Source organism: Atractosteus spatula (assembly GCF_055471065.1).
Source record: "Atractosteus spatula isolate fAtrSpa1 chromosome 10 unlocalized genomic scaffold, fAtrSpa1.hap1 SUPER_10_unloc_1, whole genome shotgun sequence".
In the NCBI taxonomy this organism is placed as follows: Eukaryota; Metazoa; Chordata; class Actinopteri; order Semionotiformes; family Lepisosteidae; genus Atractosteus; species Atractosteus spatula.
Window position 1 is genome coordinate 4,582,464 of NW_028296612.1, and position 16,631 is coordinate 4,599,094.

The window sequence follows — 16,631 nt, forward strand, 5'->3', positions numbered from 1 at the left end:
CACTACCTCCAAGGAGTCCAGGTCAGACCCAATGACAGAGCTTGCTCTCCTGATGAGCTTGTTCAGCCTTTTGGAATCTACTGCTCTAATCCCAGAGCCCCAGCATACCACTGCGTAGAAAATGGCACTCGCTACCACCGACTGATAGAACATGTGTAGCATCTTACTACACACATTGAAGGACCTGAGCCTCCTCATGAAGTAGAGTCGGCTCTGTCCCTTCTTATAGATGGCCTCGATGTTCTTAGACCATTCCAGTCTATCGTCGATGTGCACTCCCAGGTACTTGTACGAGTCCACCATCTCCACGCCACTCGCATGGATGTAGACAGGAGTAGGTTTGACCTTTTTCCTCCTGAAATCTACCACCAGTTCCTTTGTCTTTGTAACATTCAGTTCCAAGTGGTTCACCCCACACCACTCCACAAATTCAGCACTGCCTTAGACTCTACTTTGTACGATTAATGTACTTACACAGCATAGGAAAGTAAAATGTCCCAAACAAGTGACTGTACAGACGAGCCTCCTGTCTGTCCTGACTGGAGGAGCTCACCCAGCTGTGTCTGGAGAGAAGCCAGGGTATCGGCTTCAACCACAGGGCTGGGCAGCCTGTTCCCCACCCCCACCCCCCTCTGTGTACAGACGAGCCTCCTGTCTGTCCTGACTGGAGGAGCTCACCCAGCTGTGTCTGGAGAGAAGCCCGGGTATCGGCTTCAACCACAGGGCTGGGCAGCTTGTTCCCCACCCCCACCCCCCTCTGTGTACAGAAGTGCCCTTCATTTCACTTTTCATTGACCTGTGTGTTAATTTCAAAAGTGTCTGTTCCTCTGATCCCCCTGTTACCAGTTTTAAACTGGAGCAGGAACGGGCAGCCCTGCTGTAAGGAAAACCAGTTTCCTGTTGCAGTGGTGTTGTTGGGCCAGTAGGTGGCTCTCTACGCCAAGCAACACCGATGGACTGACGAGCTGGGTTGTCCCGTCAGTAAGAGTGCTCATGACTTGAGAGATTTGTGAGTGGCAACAGTAGACGCCAGTATCTTGCTTTTATTTTTGAGACAAGTGCCTAAAAAATAAATAAATTACAATGTAGAAAACAAGGCAGATGGGACAAATACAGGCAGCCCAGAGTTCACGTGTCATTTGCTAACTCAATTCACAGTACTGTACTCTCAGCTCTTACAGGTGATGCTCTGATTTACTGCCAACTGGTGTGTGTGTGTGAATGTGTGTGTGCATTTGTGAGTCTGTGTGCGTTGTGCGTATGTGAATGTGCGTGTATGTGTGAGTATATGAGTCTGTGCATTAGTGTGTGCAAGTGTTCGAGTGTGTGTGTGTGTGCACGCGCCTGTGTGTGTTAAGTGTGTGAGTGATTGTATGAGTGTGTGTGAATGTGTGTGTAAGTGTACTGTATAAGTATTGTATGTGGGTTTGTGAGTGGTGTAAGTGTATGAGTGTGTGCGTGTGAATCTGTGTGGGCATTTGTGAGTCTGTGTGCATTGTGCATATGTGAACTTGTGTGTTTGTTCATTTGTGTGTGCGTATATGAGTGTGTGTGTGTGTGAGTATATGAGTCTGTGCATTAGTGTGTGCAAGTGTTCGAGTGTATGTGTGTGTGTGTATGCGAGTGTGTGTGTGTGTGGCCTCTATCTGCGTCACCTGCAGGGCTGACAGAGCTGAGCTACTGCACAGGATACAGGCTGTGGCTTCCTGTCAGTGCAGAAGTACATCACGCAGGGGGTCTGCAAAGCACCTCCATGTGCTGTGTTGAATTCGCTTCTCATTTCGGTTTGCTGGCGAATGTAGACAGTCCACACATCAACAGCGTCCAAACTACTGCATTCCCGGTGTGGACAAATATCGCAGAACAATCAGGTGAAGTCTGACTGAATCTCCTGATTCAAGCGATATCTGTGTCCAGAGGGCTGGGATCTTTCTCGAACAGCAACATTAAAATTAATAAACACAGTGCAAGAGGAAGACACTGCAGGTGAAATTACAAATTTAATGATGACAAGAAGAAAAGAAGAAGATGTGAAGTTGTGTGACATAAATTAAATACATTTTGAACAACCACTGAACATTCGTTCAACAATTATTGAATATTCATCCATTTTATTTTCCATTTCCGGGTTGACGAGGACCAAGAGTCTATCCCAGCAAGCAACAGGCACAAGGCAGGGTACACCCTGGACAGGACACCAGTTCATCACAGGACACACACACACTCACACACCCTGGACAGGACACCAGTCCATCACAGGACGCACACACACACTCTCACACACCCTGAACAGGACACCAGTCCATCACAGGACACACACACACTCACACACCCTGGACAGGACACCAGTCCATCACAGGACACACACACACACACACCCTGGACAGGACACCAGTTCATCACAGGACACACACACACACACCCTGGACAGGACACCAGTTCATCACAGGACACACACACTCACACACCCTGGACAGGACACCAGTTCATCACAGGACACACACACACACCCTGGACAGGACACCAGTCCATCACAGGACACACACACACACACACACACACACACACACACACACTGGACAGGACACCAGTCCATCACAGGACACACACACACACACACACACACACAACACACACCCTGGACAGGACACCAGTCCATCACAGGACACACACACACACTCTCACACACCCTGGACAGGACACCAGTCCATCACAGGACACACACTCACACTCACACACCCTGGACAGGACACCAGTCCCTCACAGGACACACACACACACACACACACTCACACACCCTGGACAGGACACCAGTCCATCACAGGACACACACACACTCACACACCCTGGACAGGACACCAGTCCATCACAGGACACACACACACACACCCTGGACAGGACACCAGTCCATCACAGGACACACACACACACACACACACCCTGGACAGGACACCAGTCCATCACAGGACACACACACACACACCCTGGACAGGACACCAGTCCATCACAGGACACACACACACACACACACACACACACCCTGGACAGGACACCAGTCCATCACAGGACGCACACACACACTCTCACACACCCTGGACAGGACACCAGTCCATCACAGGACACACACACACACACACCCTGGACAGGTCTCTTCTATTCACATCCCCCGAAGCCCCAGCCTCAGAGAGCTTCCTGTGAAACAGCAGGGCGGTCACGCCGCGCATCGTCAGCGCGGGCAGGCAGAGAGGCAGCAGGAGAGGGGGAAGAGAAGCGCCGCTTCACCCCGACAGGTTCCGGGCTCGCGTCCGGGGGAGACGATCGCTCTGCGCGCTTCCGGACTCTCGGCCCCCGGCCAGCCTCATGATCTCGTACACGTCCTGCTGCCGTCCCTTCCCCTGGGGACACACAGAGGCTGGGCTCAGGAGACGAGCGAGGAAGACGCGTCTCGTGCCTCTGCAGGGGACTCGCGCCCTGAGCTTTATTTCCAGGGCATCGGAGTCTTGCTTTTATTTTCCGGGCCAGTGGCTGCTGCTGGGAGAGGGGTTAGTGGGGCCAGCAGGGGGCGCTCTCACCCTGCGCTCTGTGTGGGTCCTGATGCCCCAGTATAGTGACGGGGGACACTGGACTGTAAACAGGCACCGTCCTTCGGATGAGACGTCAAACCGAGGTCCTGACTCTCTGTGCTCATTAACAATCCCGGGGTGTCTCTGGAGAAGAGTAGGGGTGTCACCCCAGTTTCCTGGTCTAATTCCCCCCCTGGTCTTGACCCATCATGGCCTCCTAATCACCCCCCTCTCTGAACTGGCTCCATCCCTCTGCTCTCCTCCCCACTGAGAGCTGCTGTGTGCTGAGCGGACTGGAGCATCACCCAGGTGGGGGTACACACTGGTGGGGCTGGAGGGGATCCCCCTGACCTGGGAAGAGCCCGGAGTGGAGGGTCCAGAGAAGAGCTCTAGATGTGCGAGGAGCTTTTAATTATTATGATATTAATAATGGTGCTGTGTCACACAACCATTCAGCTTCGAGGCCAGGCTGTGATCTGATGGAAGAACGTGCTGTTTACAGGTGAGGACGTGTGAAACAGCTTCGTCAGTTTCCAAATGTGCGCTGGAATCATGTCGCTATTTTTCGCTAGCTGTGACAAAACCTGAAGGCACAATACCTGCGCGACGCCTCGGTGTCCTTTTCTGTCCTGCAGCCGGCCTGATGATAAAAACAGACTCTCAGAAGACTGGAGAGAGAGATTCCTCCAGTCCTCTCTCTGCGCTGTACACACAGTTACCCCTCTCTTCCACCCAGACTGTCTCAGCTGTGTGTAAAACACTGATCTCACTCTCACTGTCACACTGATCTCACTCTCACGCTGATCTCACTGTCACACTGATCTCACTCTCACTATCACACTGATCTCACTCTCACTATCACACTGATCTCAGTGTCACTGTCACTGTCACACTGATCTCACTCTCACTGTCACTGTCACACTGATCTCACTCTCACACTGATCTCACTCTCACTGTCACACTGATCTCAGTGTCACTGTCACTGTCACGCTGATCTCACTCTCACGCTGATCTCAGTCAGTGTCACACTGATCTCACTCTCAGTGTCACTGTCACACTGATCTCACACTCACACTAATCTCACTCTCACTGTCACACTGAGCTCACTCTTACTGTCACTATCACACTGATCTCACTCTCAGTGTCACTGTCACACTGATCTCACACTCACACTGATCTCTCTCTCACTGTCACACTGATCTCACTCTTACTGTCACTATCACACTGATCTCACTCTCAGTGTCACTGTCACACTGATCTCACACTCACACTGATCTCTCTCTCACTGTCACACTGAGCTCACTCTTACTGTCACTATCACACTGATCTCACTCTCAGTGTCACTGTCACACTGATCTCACACTCACACTGATCTCACTCTCACTGTCACACTGAGCTCACTCTTACTGTCACTATCACACTGATCTCACTCTCAGTGTCACTGTCACACTGATCTCACACTCACACTGATCTCTCTCTCACACTGCTGTCACTCTCGCTGTCAGTTTCTCACATTGCTCTAACTCTGCCCTCAATGTTACTGAGCCAGACAGTCCTAGCAGCTGCAACTGAAATACATCTTCATTCAAACACCAACGTATAATTGTATAGTATAGTCTGTTTTATTGTTTTATTAAATAGCAGGACCAGGTGTGACCTGGTCAAATACCTGTATAGGCTGGACTAGGGGAAGGGCCAAGATCAGGAGGGCCTGGCAGTGTTGGGAAGTCTGGCATGTTCCTTTTATCTTTTATCTGAAATCATTGGTACTGTTGGACATAGACGTTGCGCAGTGTGAACTTCATACCTGGTCTGTAAAAGAGACAGAAGATGCAGCATGATGTCATCAGGGTGGACAGAGGGGGAGTCATGACCAGGATGGTCAGACATGGCCAGTCGATTCCAGAGGCATCAGAGGTGCTGGGAGTTTTGCTCTTTTCTTCTGGAATTAATCCAAAAATATACGTCAGTGTCTTCATATCATTTGTTATGTTTATATAGAAGTACAGTACTTCCGTAAAAGTAATTACATCATAATCTACATAAAGCATTTCTAATTTTTTAGATAAACTTGTTCTTTTTTATACAGGAATACAGGCATCTTTTTGTTCTGTTGCAATCTGCAGTTTTACATTATTAGCATTAATTCCTTTATTAAAATTATTTCCCCACTCTGAATTTTATCATCAGAACTGTCCTTTCCTGCAATGAGTCTCAGTCTGTTTCTGTTTCTGTTTCTGTTGTGAATCTCTCTCTCTGTAGTACAGATCACCCCTCCTCACAAATAAACTCTTCTCACCTGCACTGAGCCTCAGCCAGGTCCCATTTCCAATGTTAATTCCTCCCTTGTCTTTGGTGGTGCAGTAGTACAGCCCCTGGTCTGTCTCTGTGATGTTCTCAATCCTCAGACTGGAGGAGTTCAGCACCAGGCTGAAGCGAGAGTCCGGTCTCCTCTTGTAGCTGAAGGGGTGCTCCTGCTGCTCCCCAGGGTTCCTGCTGGCGAAGACCCCCACAGACAGGGTCCTGTTCCGAAGTATGAACCAGGTGGTCTCGTGTGTGAGGTGCAGGTCACAGGGCAGGGTGACCGTGTCCCCGAGCCTGACGGCTCCCGGAGAAGGCTCCCCAACAAGGACCCCCCAGACAGCCGTGCCTAGAGTGTCTGATACACAACATCGCAATGATGGAGACCCCAGGGCACAGCGCAGAGAACATGACACTGCAGACCCACACAGCGCGCTGCAGACTTTGTCCGGCCTGCCTGAGCTCGGCAGTGAATCTCCACAGGCTGCAACCATTTCTGCCCCTGTTGCCTGAGCAGCCTTCTCTGAGCACCTTTTCAAAGAGCAGGTGGCACTGGTGTCAGCACGGCCCCCTCACTGAGAGTCTTACTAAGCAGTGTCTGCAGTATTGAGTACAAATCGAGGCTATAGCCAGGATCTAACGCACTAGACACACTCAGCAACAGGCCGAAGTCACCTTTGACCCCAGAGAGAGATGGAAACGTGTCTCACAGGGAGGAGCTGTCACAGAAAGATGAAGCCTTGTGCGTTAATATCACTCGAATCTAAAGCAGGATATTCTACTTGTGGACATCGAGAGGAAACAGAACCTGTTGGGTAGCAATGTTTCACGCAAATGGATGCACAACTTGCCTTCCTCTACCGTTATTGTTATAAAATAAAAATGAAAAAGACGTTTAATTGCAATGTTTTTTACAATTTTGACCAGCTTGAAAGCTTCATGTGATTTATGTGCTGATACCTTTATTGTAATTCGTATGAAGAAAGTGCAGGTGCCATCTCTTTGCCATTAACAAATACCATCTTATTGCCTAATAAAATACTGCAAAAGTGTTGCTTAAAACTTGCCTCTTCTGTCCCTCTTCTGAATCTGATAAATATGACTCCAGAATAGAAAAAGATCTAAAGATATCAAACTGGTAGCCCCCCACCCCACCCCAAAGAAGGGATTGTGTTTGCTCCTCATACAGTATAACAATTAACTGTACATCTCTGGTTTCATCATAAATGCATTCTGCCAGTACGATGAACGAGCTCTCTCTCTTCACAGCAGCTCGTAAAGGATGCTTGAAGGATTTATTGAGCACAGGACTAAGAGTGCAAGAAGGCTCTTCGATGAACCTATCTAACGATGAGACAAGAAGAGGGATTCAGGGGTGCTGGTGCCCCCAGAGCGACCGAAATCGAGTGTACTCACAGGTGAGGAAGAAGACCGTCGTTCTAGTGCACAGTGCCCTCATCTCAGCTGCTGCTTGTGTTGGTGTGAAAGTGAGGAGAGAGAGAAGCAGGGGGCTTCCTCTATACAGGACGGAGCGAGCCTTCATTGGTGAGGGACTGAACCGGTGGTTAAGACTGACCAAAGCTCTGAGTCAATGTCCCTCTCACAGGTGGGTGTTTCTAAAGTCGCTGCCTCAGTTATTTCCTATCTATTCCTGGAAGCCAGGAGTTTGCATGTGCTCCCAGAGTCCAGAGACAGGCTGGAGGGTTAATGGGCTTCTGGGAAAACAGGCTCGTGTGTGTGTGTGTGTGTGTGTGTGTGTGTGTGTGTGTGTGTGTGTGTGTGTGTGTGTGTGTGTGTGTGTGTGTGTGTGTGTGTGTCCTGTGATGGACTGCTGTCCTGTCCAGGGTGTGTGAGTGTGTGTGTGTGTCCTGTGATGGACTGGTGTCCTGTCCAGGGTGTGTGAGTGTGTGTGTGTCCTGTCCAGGGTGTGTGTGTGTGTGTGTGTGTGTGTGTCCTGTGATGAACTGGTGTCCTGTCCAGGGTGTGTGAGTGTGTGTGTGTCCTGTCCAGGTGTGTGTGTGTGTGTGTGTGTGTGTGTCCTGTGATGAACTGGTGTCCTGTCCAGGGTGTGTGTGTGTGTCCTGTGATGGACTGCTGTCCTGTCCAGGGTGTGTGAGTGTGTGTGAGTGTGTGTGTCCTGTGATAGACTGCAGCCCTGTCAGTTTTGTCCCAAATCAATTTTGTTCTAACTGGCAAGTGAGTGTGTTTTAGCTCTGCACTCCCACCTGCTGGTCTATTTCTGTTACTGTCCTTGACCTTCAGCCAGCAGACTTAAACACAAATCATTTTCAGGGACAGCATTTATGATGAAACCAGAGATGTACAGTTAATTGTTATACTGTATGAGGAGCAAACAAAATCCCTTCTTTGGGGTGGGGTGGGGGGCTACCAGTTTGATATCTTTAGATCTTTTTCTATTCTGGAGTCATATTTATCAGATTCAGAAGAGGGACAGAAGAGGCAAGTTTTAAGCAACACTTTTGCAGTATTTTATTAGGCAATAAGATGGTATTTGTTAATGGCAAAGAGATGGCACCTGCACTTTCTTCATACGAATTACAATAAAGGTATCAGCACATAAATCACATGAAGCTTTCAAGCTGGTCAAAATTGTAAAAAACATTGCAATTAAACGTCTTTTTCATTTTTATTTTATAACAATAACGGTAGAGGAAGGCAAGTTGTGCATCCATTTGCGTGAAACATTGCTACCCAACAGGTTCTGTTTCCTCTCGATGTCCACAAGTAGAATATCCTGCTTTAGATTCGAGTGATATTAACGCACAAGGCTTCATCTTTCTGTGACAGCTCCTCCCTGTGAGACACGTTTCCATCTCTCTCTGGGGTCAAAGGTGACTTTGGCCTGTTGCTGAGTGTGTCTAGTGCGTTAGATCCTGGCTATAGCCTCGATTTGTACTCAATACTGCAGACAAGATGCCCCATTGGCATAAGTGCTCTCACACTCCAGTTCGGTAACCCCACCCACCCACCAAAGATCTCAGTGTCCACTGTGTCCAGGCCTGTAACCTCACTGACTGGACTGGTCTCTCAGTGTCCACTGTGTCCAGGCCTGTAACCCCACTGACTGGACTGGTCTCTCAGTGTCCACTGTGTCCAGGCCTGTAACCCCACTGACTGGACTGGTCTCTCAGTGTCCACTGAGTCCAGGCCTGTACGGTGACTGGACTGGTCTCGGTGTCCACTGTGTCAAGATCTGTCCACTGTGTGGAGGTCTGTACACTAACTGGACTGGTGGAATGGGGGACATTAACTGGATGAGTAAATCTCTTGATGAGAAAAACAACACCGCTATGACTATGACTAAATGCTGACTGTGGCCTCTGTCGCTTCTGACATCAGAAGCGTAGATATGGTGAAGTTTTCTGAGAAGCAGTGAAGGCTCGCTCCGTCCTGTATAGAGGAAGCCCCCTGCTTCTCTCTCTCCTCACTTTCACACCAACACAAGCAGCAGCTGAGATGAGGGCACTGTGCACTAGAACGACGGTCTTCTTCCTCACCTGTGAGTACACTCGATTTCGGTCGCTCTGGGGGCACCAGCACCCCTGAATCCCTCTTCTTGTCTCATCGTTAGATAGGTTCATCGAAGAGCCTTCTTGCACTCTTAGTCCTGTGCTCAATAAATCCTTCAAGCATCCTTTACGAGCTGCTGTGAAGAGAGAGAGCTCGTTCATCGTACTGGCAGAATGCATTTATGATGAAACCAGAGATGTACAGTTAATTGTTATACTGTATGAGGAGCAAACAAAATCCCTTCTTTGGGGTGGGGTGGGGGGCTACCAGTTTGATATCTTTAGATCTTTTTCTATTCTGGAGTCATATTTATCAGATTCAGAAGAGGGACAGAAGAGGCAAGTTTTAAGCAACACTTTTGCAGTATTTTATTAGGCAATAAGATGGTATTTGTTAATGGCAAAGAGATGGCACCTGCACTTTCTTCATACGAATTACAATAAAGGTATCAGCACATAAATCACATGAAGCTTTCAAGCTGGTCAAAATTGTAAAAAACATTGCAATTAAACGTCTTTTTCATTTTTATTTTATAACAATAACGGTAGAGGAAGGCAAGTTGTGCATCCATTTGCGTGAAACATTGCTACCCAACAGGTTCTGTTTCCTCTCGATGTCCACAAGTAGAATATCCTGCTTTAGATTCGAGTGATATTAACGCACAAGGCTTCATCTTTCTGTGACAGCTCCTCCCTGTGAGACACGTTTCCATCTCTCTCTGGGGTCAAAGGTGACTTCGGCCTGTTGCTGAGTGTGTCTAGTGCGTTAGATCCTGGCTATAGCCTCGATTTGTACTCAATACTGCAGACACTGCTTAGTAAGACTCTCAGTGAGGGGGCCGTGCTGACACCAGTGCCACCTGCTCTTTGAAAAGGTGCTCAGAGAAGGCTGCTCAGGCAACAGGGGCAGAAATGGTTGCAGCCTGTGGAGATTCACTGCCGAGCTCAGGCAGGCCGGACAAAGTCTGCAGCGCGCTGTGTGGGTCTGCAGTGTCATGTTCTCTGCGCTGTGCCCTGGGGTCTCCATCATTGCGATGTTGTGTATCAGACACTCTAGGCACGGCTGTCTGGGGGGTCCTTGTTGGGGAGCCTTCTCCGGGAGCCGTCAGGCTCGGGGACACGGTCACCCTGCCCTGTGACCTGCACCTCACACACGAGACCACCTGGTTCATACTTCGGAACAGGACCCTGTCTGTGGGGGTCTTCGCCAGCAGGAACCCTGGGGAGCAGCAGGAGCACCCCTTCACCTACAAGAGGAGACCGGACTCTCGCTTCAGCCTGGTGCTGAACCCCTCCACTAACTCTCCTGATCTGAGGATTGAGAACATCACAGAGACAGACCAGGGGCTGTACTACTGCACCACCAAAGACAAGGGAGGAATTAACATCGGAAACGCAATCAGTCTGCATGAAGGTGAGAATCAAACCTTTAGCTAGGGGCAGATATTGATTTTAAACTCAGAACAGCCACATTCTCAATGATGGGAGAGTTAATGTTCCTAGTAAACAAACAAATGTGAAAGTCCACACTAACGCAATCTCGTTTGGGATGAAAGAAGTGCTATTTTATTTGAAAGCACATTAGGAAATAATATGCTTAATTTAGGTTGATCTATAATTACTATGGTGTACATGTAGAGCTAGGATGCAGTTGAGTAAGAACTATTAATGATGTAGACCACTTGGCACGGAACTGCAAATCATGAACACTGGAAAATAATAAACAATTAAAAAAATAATCAAGTACAGTATTAACTACAGTATAATACAGAAGAAGGTCCATTCATCCCTCACTGAAGTGTTGATCCACCTGTGCAACACACAGTCTCTCAGTTCCTCCAATCAGAGCTGAGCCAGACTCTCGGTTCCTCCAATCAGCGCTGAGCCAGACTCCTGGTTCCTCCAATCAGCGCTGAGCCAGACCTTCAATTAGGCCAATCAGCACTGAGTGCTGAGCCAGACTCTCAGTTCCTCCAATCAGCGCTGAGTCAGACTCCCGGTTCCTCCAATCAGTGCTGAGCCAGACTCCCAGTTCCTCCAATCAGTGCTGAGCCACATTGATTAGTTGAATTGACTGAGTATGAACAATGCAAACGCTGATTCCATATTTCAAAAAAGTAAAAGAAAATATTTGCTTTTTGACCCCTATGGTTATCGTGACTAGAGAAGGAAAGGGAGGCCCCCAGCCCTCCCCAGCACCCCGAAATCGGACTGCCCTGCCTGATCGTGCTGCTGTCGGCCCTCCCTCTGTCCGCCCTGGCCTCGTCCTGCTGCGTCTTCTTCATCCTCCTCCGCAGGAGAGGTAGGACCGTCCTCTTCCTCTCCCCAGACAGGCAGTATGACGACATCAGAAGACTGAACTATATTTATCACGCGCAACAGCTACTGTGGGTCCGGTCATTTACACTAACAAAAAACTGATTCTCCTCAAGAAACGAAAGGGTCACAGCAGAGCTGACCCAGGACAGTCCCAGGTGCAGCAATTTGAAGAGGTAGACAATGGCCCCTGTAGATGATAAATGCTCAGTTTTAGGGCATGCATTGGGTCAGGGGCTGGATTAGAGGTGAGATTCACATTTCACATTGGAATATTTCAAGACAACAGAAGCCTGCAAGTGTTTGTCTTGTGTCCGATGCTTTTCAGTCTTCTGAAGTCCGTTCAATCTTTTAATTACAGGCAAAAGGAGAAGGAAAGACCACCAAAATGGACCAAGAAGCCATGAAGTTGCTGTGCCAGTATTGTCTACTTAACTATTTCCAGGCGTCATACTATATTTTACAGTTGGATCTCATTAGAACATCTCATATGTGTTCAGAACATATATACCTCTGACTTTTGATACTAAATGGCTCTAGACAACCCCCAGAGAGGCATCTGCATTGTGATGCTACCAGCCTATAACCCAATCTCAACCAGGCCCTGGTCAGTAATGGGGTGGGAGATGTCCAAGGAAAAGCCAAGCCAGTAGTGGACTAGTAGGGTGCGCTTTCCATTGGGCCTACAGATTCCAAACCAATGCCTCAGTATGGAGATCAGGGACGCCCTCCTGCAGGAGGTGCCGTCCTTCAGATGAGGCATTAACTCAGGTTCTGAGTCCTTGGTCATGAAAGAGCCCAGGGTACGGTTTGAATAAGGAGAGGTATTCACTCTGGAGTCCTTACTCAAGGCCCATCTGGGGTCCCCATCTGGGGTTTGGGGTCTGGGGTCCCCATCTGGGGTCTTCTGCCACATCAGTTTCTCCCTCTGTGCCTTCATCTGAGTGTAGTTTGGACACTGGTGCAGAATGATGGAAAACAGACTGACTGTGATCTAGATGTTCTCCAGGTTGATGGGATGTGAGAGTGTGTCCTTCAGGAAGTGATGGAGAACAGACTGACTGTGATCTAGATGTTCTCCAGGTTGATGTGAGAGTGTGTCCTTCAGGAAGTGATGGAGAACAGACTGACTGTGATCTAGATGTGATCCAGGTTGATGGGATGTGAGAGTGTGTCCTTCAGGAAGTGATGGAGAACAGACTGACTGTGATCTAGATGTTCTCCAGGTTGGTGTGACGTGAGAGTGTGTCCTTCAGGAAGTGATGGAGAACAGACTGACTGTGATCTAGATGTTCTCCAGGTTGGTGTGATGTGAAAGTGTGTCCTTCAGGAAGTGATGGAGAACAGACTGACTGTGATCTAGATGTGATCCAGGTTGATGGGATGTGAGAGTGTGTCCTTCAGGAAGTGATGGAGAACAGACTGACTGTGATCTAGATGTTCTCCAGGTTGGTGTGATGTGAGAGTGTGTCCTTCAGGAAGTGATGGAGAACAGACTGATTGTGATCTAGATGTTCTCCAGGTTGATGTGATGTGAGAGTGTGTCCTTCAGGAAATGATGGAGAACAGACTCAGTGGGAGATGAAATGGCACCCCACTATATCAAAACTCATTGAGATCTTTTGGCATGGAAAAAAGCTGCAATAATAAATTCCAGTTATTCTAATTACCATGCATGTTGGCAGCATTCTGGAATTTGGACAATTAAAATAATATGTTCTTACAGCACTTGCACCTGGCCTACACACTGGTCACTGGATTCTACTTTATAATTAAAACAAAATTATTATATTCATGCTTTGTTTCTGCAAAAACCTTTTTGGCTACATAGAGAAGTTTTGACTCGATTACCCCCGATATTGAAATCCGTTCAGACACAATCTCATTTTTAAAAATAACAGCTTTTTACCACATCTAGAAACTGCCAAGATGAGTCCTTTTTCAGCTTTAGCTCACTAATGCTGTACTACAAGACAAATGGTGCAGTCCTGTGACTCAGACAAACAGGCGCTCTGGGTTTATGGTTGAAATGCTGATGCTAATTTCGTCTTCTGTGCCATCAGGTTGAAGACAATGGACAGGAACAGTATGGAAATGTAGACTTCTCCACCGCTCCAAGGCAGCCCAGGAACAGAGACTACTAACCCTAAAGCCCATTTCTCCCCGCGATCATGAATGAAATGTCTCTCCAAGGCCAATGGAACGGTCCTGTTTTTTTCAGTCTTGTAGGGATGAGACCTGAGAGATGCCTCTTTTGAACGCAGCTGGGAAAGGACTCCACACCCATGTACTAAGTGCTTAGAGCTGTGTTCTGAACCCGTGATGACTTCATCAAGGTCACGTTTCAATGCAAAAGAAGCCTATCTGAACAAGCACTGAAACAACATTCGTTTAACATGAGAAAATTGTACCTGTGATGCTTCCAATGCACCCTAGTGCAATGCTTACTTTAGAAACCTCTTTTTATATTGATCTTGCTGGATATTTCAATAATTAAGGGGCCAGCTGGTTGTTCTCAATATAGTGGGGCAGATCCTATGCTTGATGATTTCTCTATACGAAGTGAAACAAATTAATTCTGAAATCCTTTTTTATGTAAATACAGAAAATAGTAAATGTTTTAATTGTGTTTTAATTAATACATTAAATAAAAATCTTTAAAATTAAACAAAAACCATCTATGCTTCCTTCTTATGTTAATAAGTGTCTGCAGCATGTCTGTCCAGTCCTGGTCCTGGAGGGGTCAGTGTGTGTGTGTCTGCAGAGTCTCCAGGGGTCTTTAAAGCAGGGCTGTCCAGTCCTGGTCCTGGAGGGGTCAGTGTGTGTGTGTGTCTGCAGAGTCTCCAGGGGTCTTTAAAGCAGGGCTGTCCAGTCCTGGTCCTGGAGGGGTCAGTGTGTGTGTGTCTGCAGAGTCTCCAGGGGTCTTTAAAGCAGGGCTGTCCAGTCCTGGTCCTGGAGGGGTCAGTGTGTGTGTGTGTGTCTGCAGAGTCTCCAGGGGTCTTTAAAGCAGGGCTGTCCAGTCCTGGTCCTGGAGGGGTCAGTGTGTGTGTGTCTGCAGAGTCTCCAGGGGTCTTTAAAGCAGGGCTGTCCAGTCCTGGTCCTGGAGGGGTCAGTGTGTGTGTGTGTGTGTCTGCAGAGTCTCCAGGGGTCTTTAAAGCAGGGCTGTCCAGTCCTGGTCCTGGAGGGGTCAGTGTGTGTGTGTCTGCAGAGTCTCCAGGGGTCTTTAAAGCAGGGCTGTCCAGTCCTGGTCCTGGAGGGGTCAGTGTGTGTGTGTCTGCAGAGTCTCCAGGGGTCTTTAAAGCAGGGCTGTCCAGTCCTGGTCCTGGAGGGGTCAGTGTGTGTGTGTGTGTGTGTGTGTGTGTGTGTGTGTGTGTGTGTGTGTGTGTGTCTGCAGAGTCTCCAGGGGTCTTTAAAGCAGGGCTGTCCAGTCCTGGTCCTGGAGGGGTCAGTGTGTGTGTCTGCAGAGTCTCCAGGGGTCTTTAAAGCAGGGCTGTCCAGTCCTGGTCCTGGAGGGGTCAGTGTGTGTGTCTGCAGAGTCTCCAGGGGTCTTTAAAGCAGGGCTGTCCAGTCCTGGTTCTGGAGGGGCTGGTCATTCCAGGTCCTGGAAAGACTGGTCACAGTGTCTCCAGGTTTTGCTAAACTGGAATGAAAACCTGCCGAGAACCAAGACTGGAAACCAATGATCTACATCTTCGCACTTTTTAGTTAATCTCCAACTCTGATCTTAAAGCTTATGGAAAGGGTAGAGCTTAAGCACAGACATTTTGTATTCTTTAGAAATGTATTTATAAAAGATCAGGCTCTGCGGTTACCCTGTGTGCACTTCCCCCCGATTTTTATGTTGAATCACAAACACATAGAAACAAAGTGTTTTTCTATAATGAAAATAATATAAAGCTGATAAAGAGGTCTCTAAAGGCATTTCTGTCTTTCAAGAGTAAAAAAATAAGCTAAATATAATTTTGATGTAGTAAAGCATGTGGTTTGTGAGACAAATGCTTATTTTAGAGGTATTTTGTATTTTATAGAAAATGACGGAGCAATTGCATGTAAAAATCTGCAGCTACTTTCATATTTCTCCATCAAGAAGCACCAGCTCAGATTAACCCACCTAATAGCCCAAACAGACTGAATCAGTATAAAGATTACACAAAAAAGTGTTTTTTTTTCAGCTACCTCTTCACATGCACTGTAATGATATCTCAGAGCAAGCAGGAAACATATAGAACACAGTAAGAAAAGCTCATCTGACAAACCTTTATGCTCCACAGAGACGCAACCACATCCTGTTAGATAACATCACAGAACAAACAGGTCTTTCATATAACAACAGAACCATTATTAAATGCCATACATAATACATAAGTGTCTCTGTTTTCAGATGTAATTGCTGAAACATTTATTGACATGGTCCTGTAAATCAAGTGTTGAATTCCTCATGTTTGTCACGTCTATTTTGATGGATTCTATGCCGACTCTAAAACTGATTTTGTCCTCCTCTGTCTGAAGGTTTAATTTACCACAAAATAACATCTCACGATGATTAGTTTAAATACCTTCAAATAAGTACTAAATATTTGCATTCCAATAAATGTTTTGACCTTGACAAATATGATGTGCTGAGCAAATTATATGTAATGGGATAGATAAGCTAGTAAACAACTGTTTCCAACAGTGCAGTGTGACCTTACCTGTTTCTCTGCATCTGTGTAGTATAAATCATTACTTTTTACTAAAACCTCTTCGGTTAAGGAAAAGAACGGATACGGCCAAAAAGGTCTGTGTAATAGAAAAAAAAAACAGAAGTTATATTCTGCACTGCTTTTCCAAGTGATAATTTGGGAAATGACTTTATCAAAACACATCTGTGTTTTCATAGTTGCAGTTCAAAAGAATTCTATCGAGATGATGAGTAATCTGA

At 47.4% G+C, this 16,631-nt stretch overlaps 2 protein-coding genes across 4 annotated transcripts; one reads left to right on the forward strand and one right to left on the reverse strand.

The window, feature by feature from the left end:
• Positions 1 to 3,278: 3,278 nt before the first annotated feature.
• Positions 3,279 to 7,332, reverse strand: LOC148813549 (uncharacterized). The gene is made up of 5 exons (XM_088908138.1): positions 7,281 to 7,332; positions 5,846 to 6,222; positions 5,371 to 5,497; positions 4,163 to 4,203; positions 3,279 to 3,395 (listed from the first exon to the last, which is right to left on the reverse strand). Exons 1-5 carry the CDS (start codon positions 7,321 to 7,323, stop codon positions 3,279 to 3,281), a joined length of 705 nt encoding a protein of 234 aa, XP_088764264.1. The 5' UTR covers positions 7,324 to 7,332.
• A 2,000-nt stretch (positions 7,333 to 9,332) lies between these two features.
• On the forward strand, positions 9,333 to 14,294 carry LOC148813550 (uncharacterized). 3 transcript variants are annotated; one of them, XM_088908219.1, is made up of 5 exons: positions 9,333 to 9,384; positions 10,443 to 10,808; positions 11,559 to 11,696; positions 12,072 to 12,130; positions 13,774 to 14,294. In XM_088908219.1, exons 1-5 carry the CDS (start codon positions 9,342 to 9,344, stop codon positions 13,852 to 13,854), a joined length of 687 nt encoding a protein of 228 aa, XP_088764345.1. In that variant the 5' UTR covers positions 9,333 to 9,341; the 3' UTR covers positions 13,855 to 14,294. The 3 variants fall into 3 exon arrangements, 2 of the variants coding, with proteins under 2 accessions (XP_088764345.1, XP_088764346.1); XM_088908220.1 differs by having other exon boundaries at positions 11,564 to 11,696; positions 13,774 to 13,851; XR_016086219.1 differs by lacking the exon at positions 13,774 to 14,294 and having other exon boundaries at positions 11,559 to 11,958; positions 12,072 to 12,124.
• Positions 14,295 to 16,631: the final 2,337 nt, after the last annotated feature.

Coding starts and splice junctions, on each gene's coding strand:
- LOC148813550 (XM_088908219.1), top strand. CDS start 9,342: ATGAGGGCACTGTGCACTAGAACGACGGTCTTCTTCCTCACCT. Junction 9,385..10,442: donor GACGGTCTTCTTCCTCACCT/GTGAGTACACTC, acceptor GTTGTGTATCAG/ACACTCTAGGCACGGCTGTC. Junction 10,809..11,558: donor CGCAATCAGTCTGCATGAAG/GTGAGAATCAAA, acceptor TATCGTGACTAG/AGAAGGAAAGGGAGGCCCCC.
- LOC148813549 (XM_088908138.1), bottom strand. CDS start 7,323: ATGAGGGCACTGTGCACTAGAACGACGGTCTTCTTCCTCACCT. Junction 5,498..5,845: donor CAGGTGAGAAGAGTTTATTT/GTGAGGAGGGGT, acceptor CCAGAAGAAAAG/AGCAAAACTCCCAGCACCTC. Junction 4,204..5,370: donor CTGTCTCTTTTACAGACCAG/GTATGAAGTTCA, acceptor TTTTATCATCAG/GCCGGCTGCAGGACAGAAAA.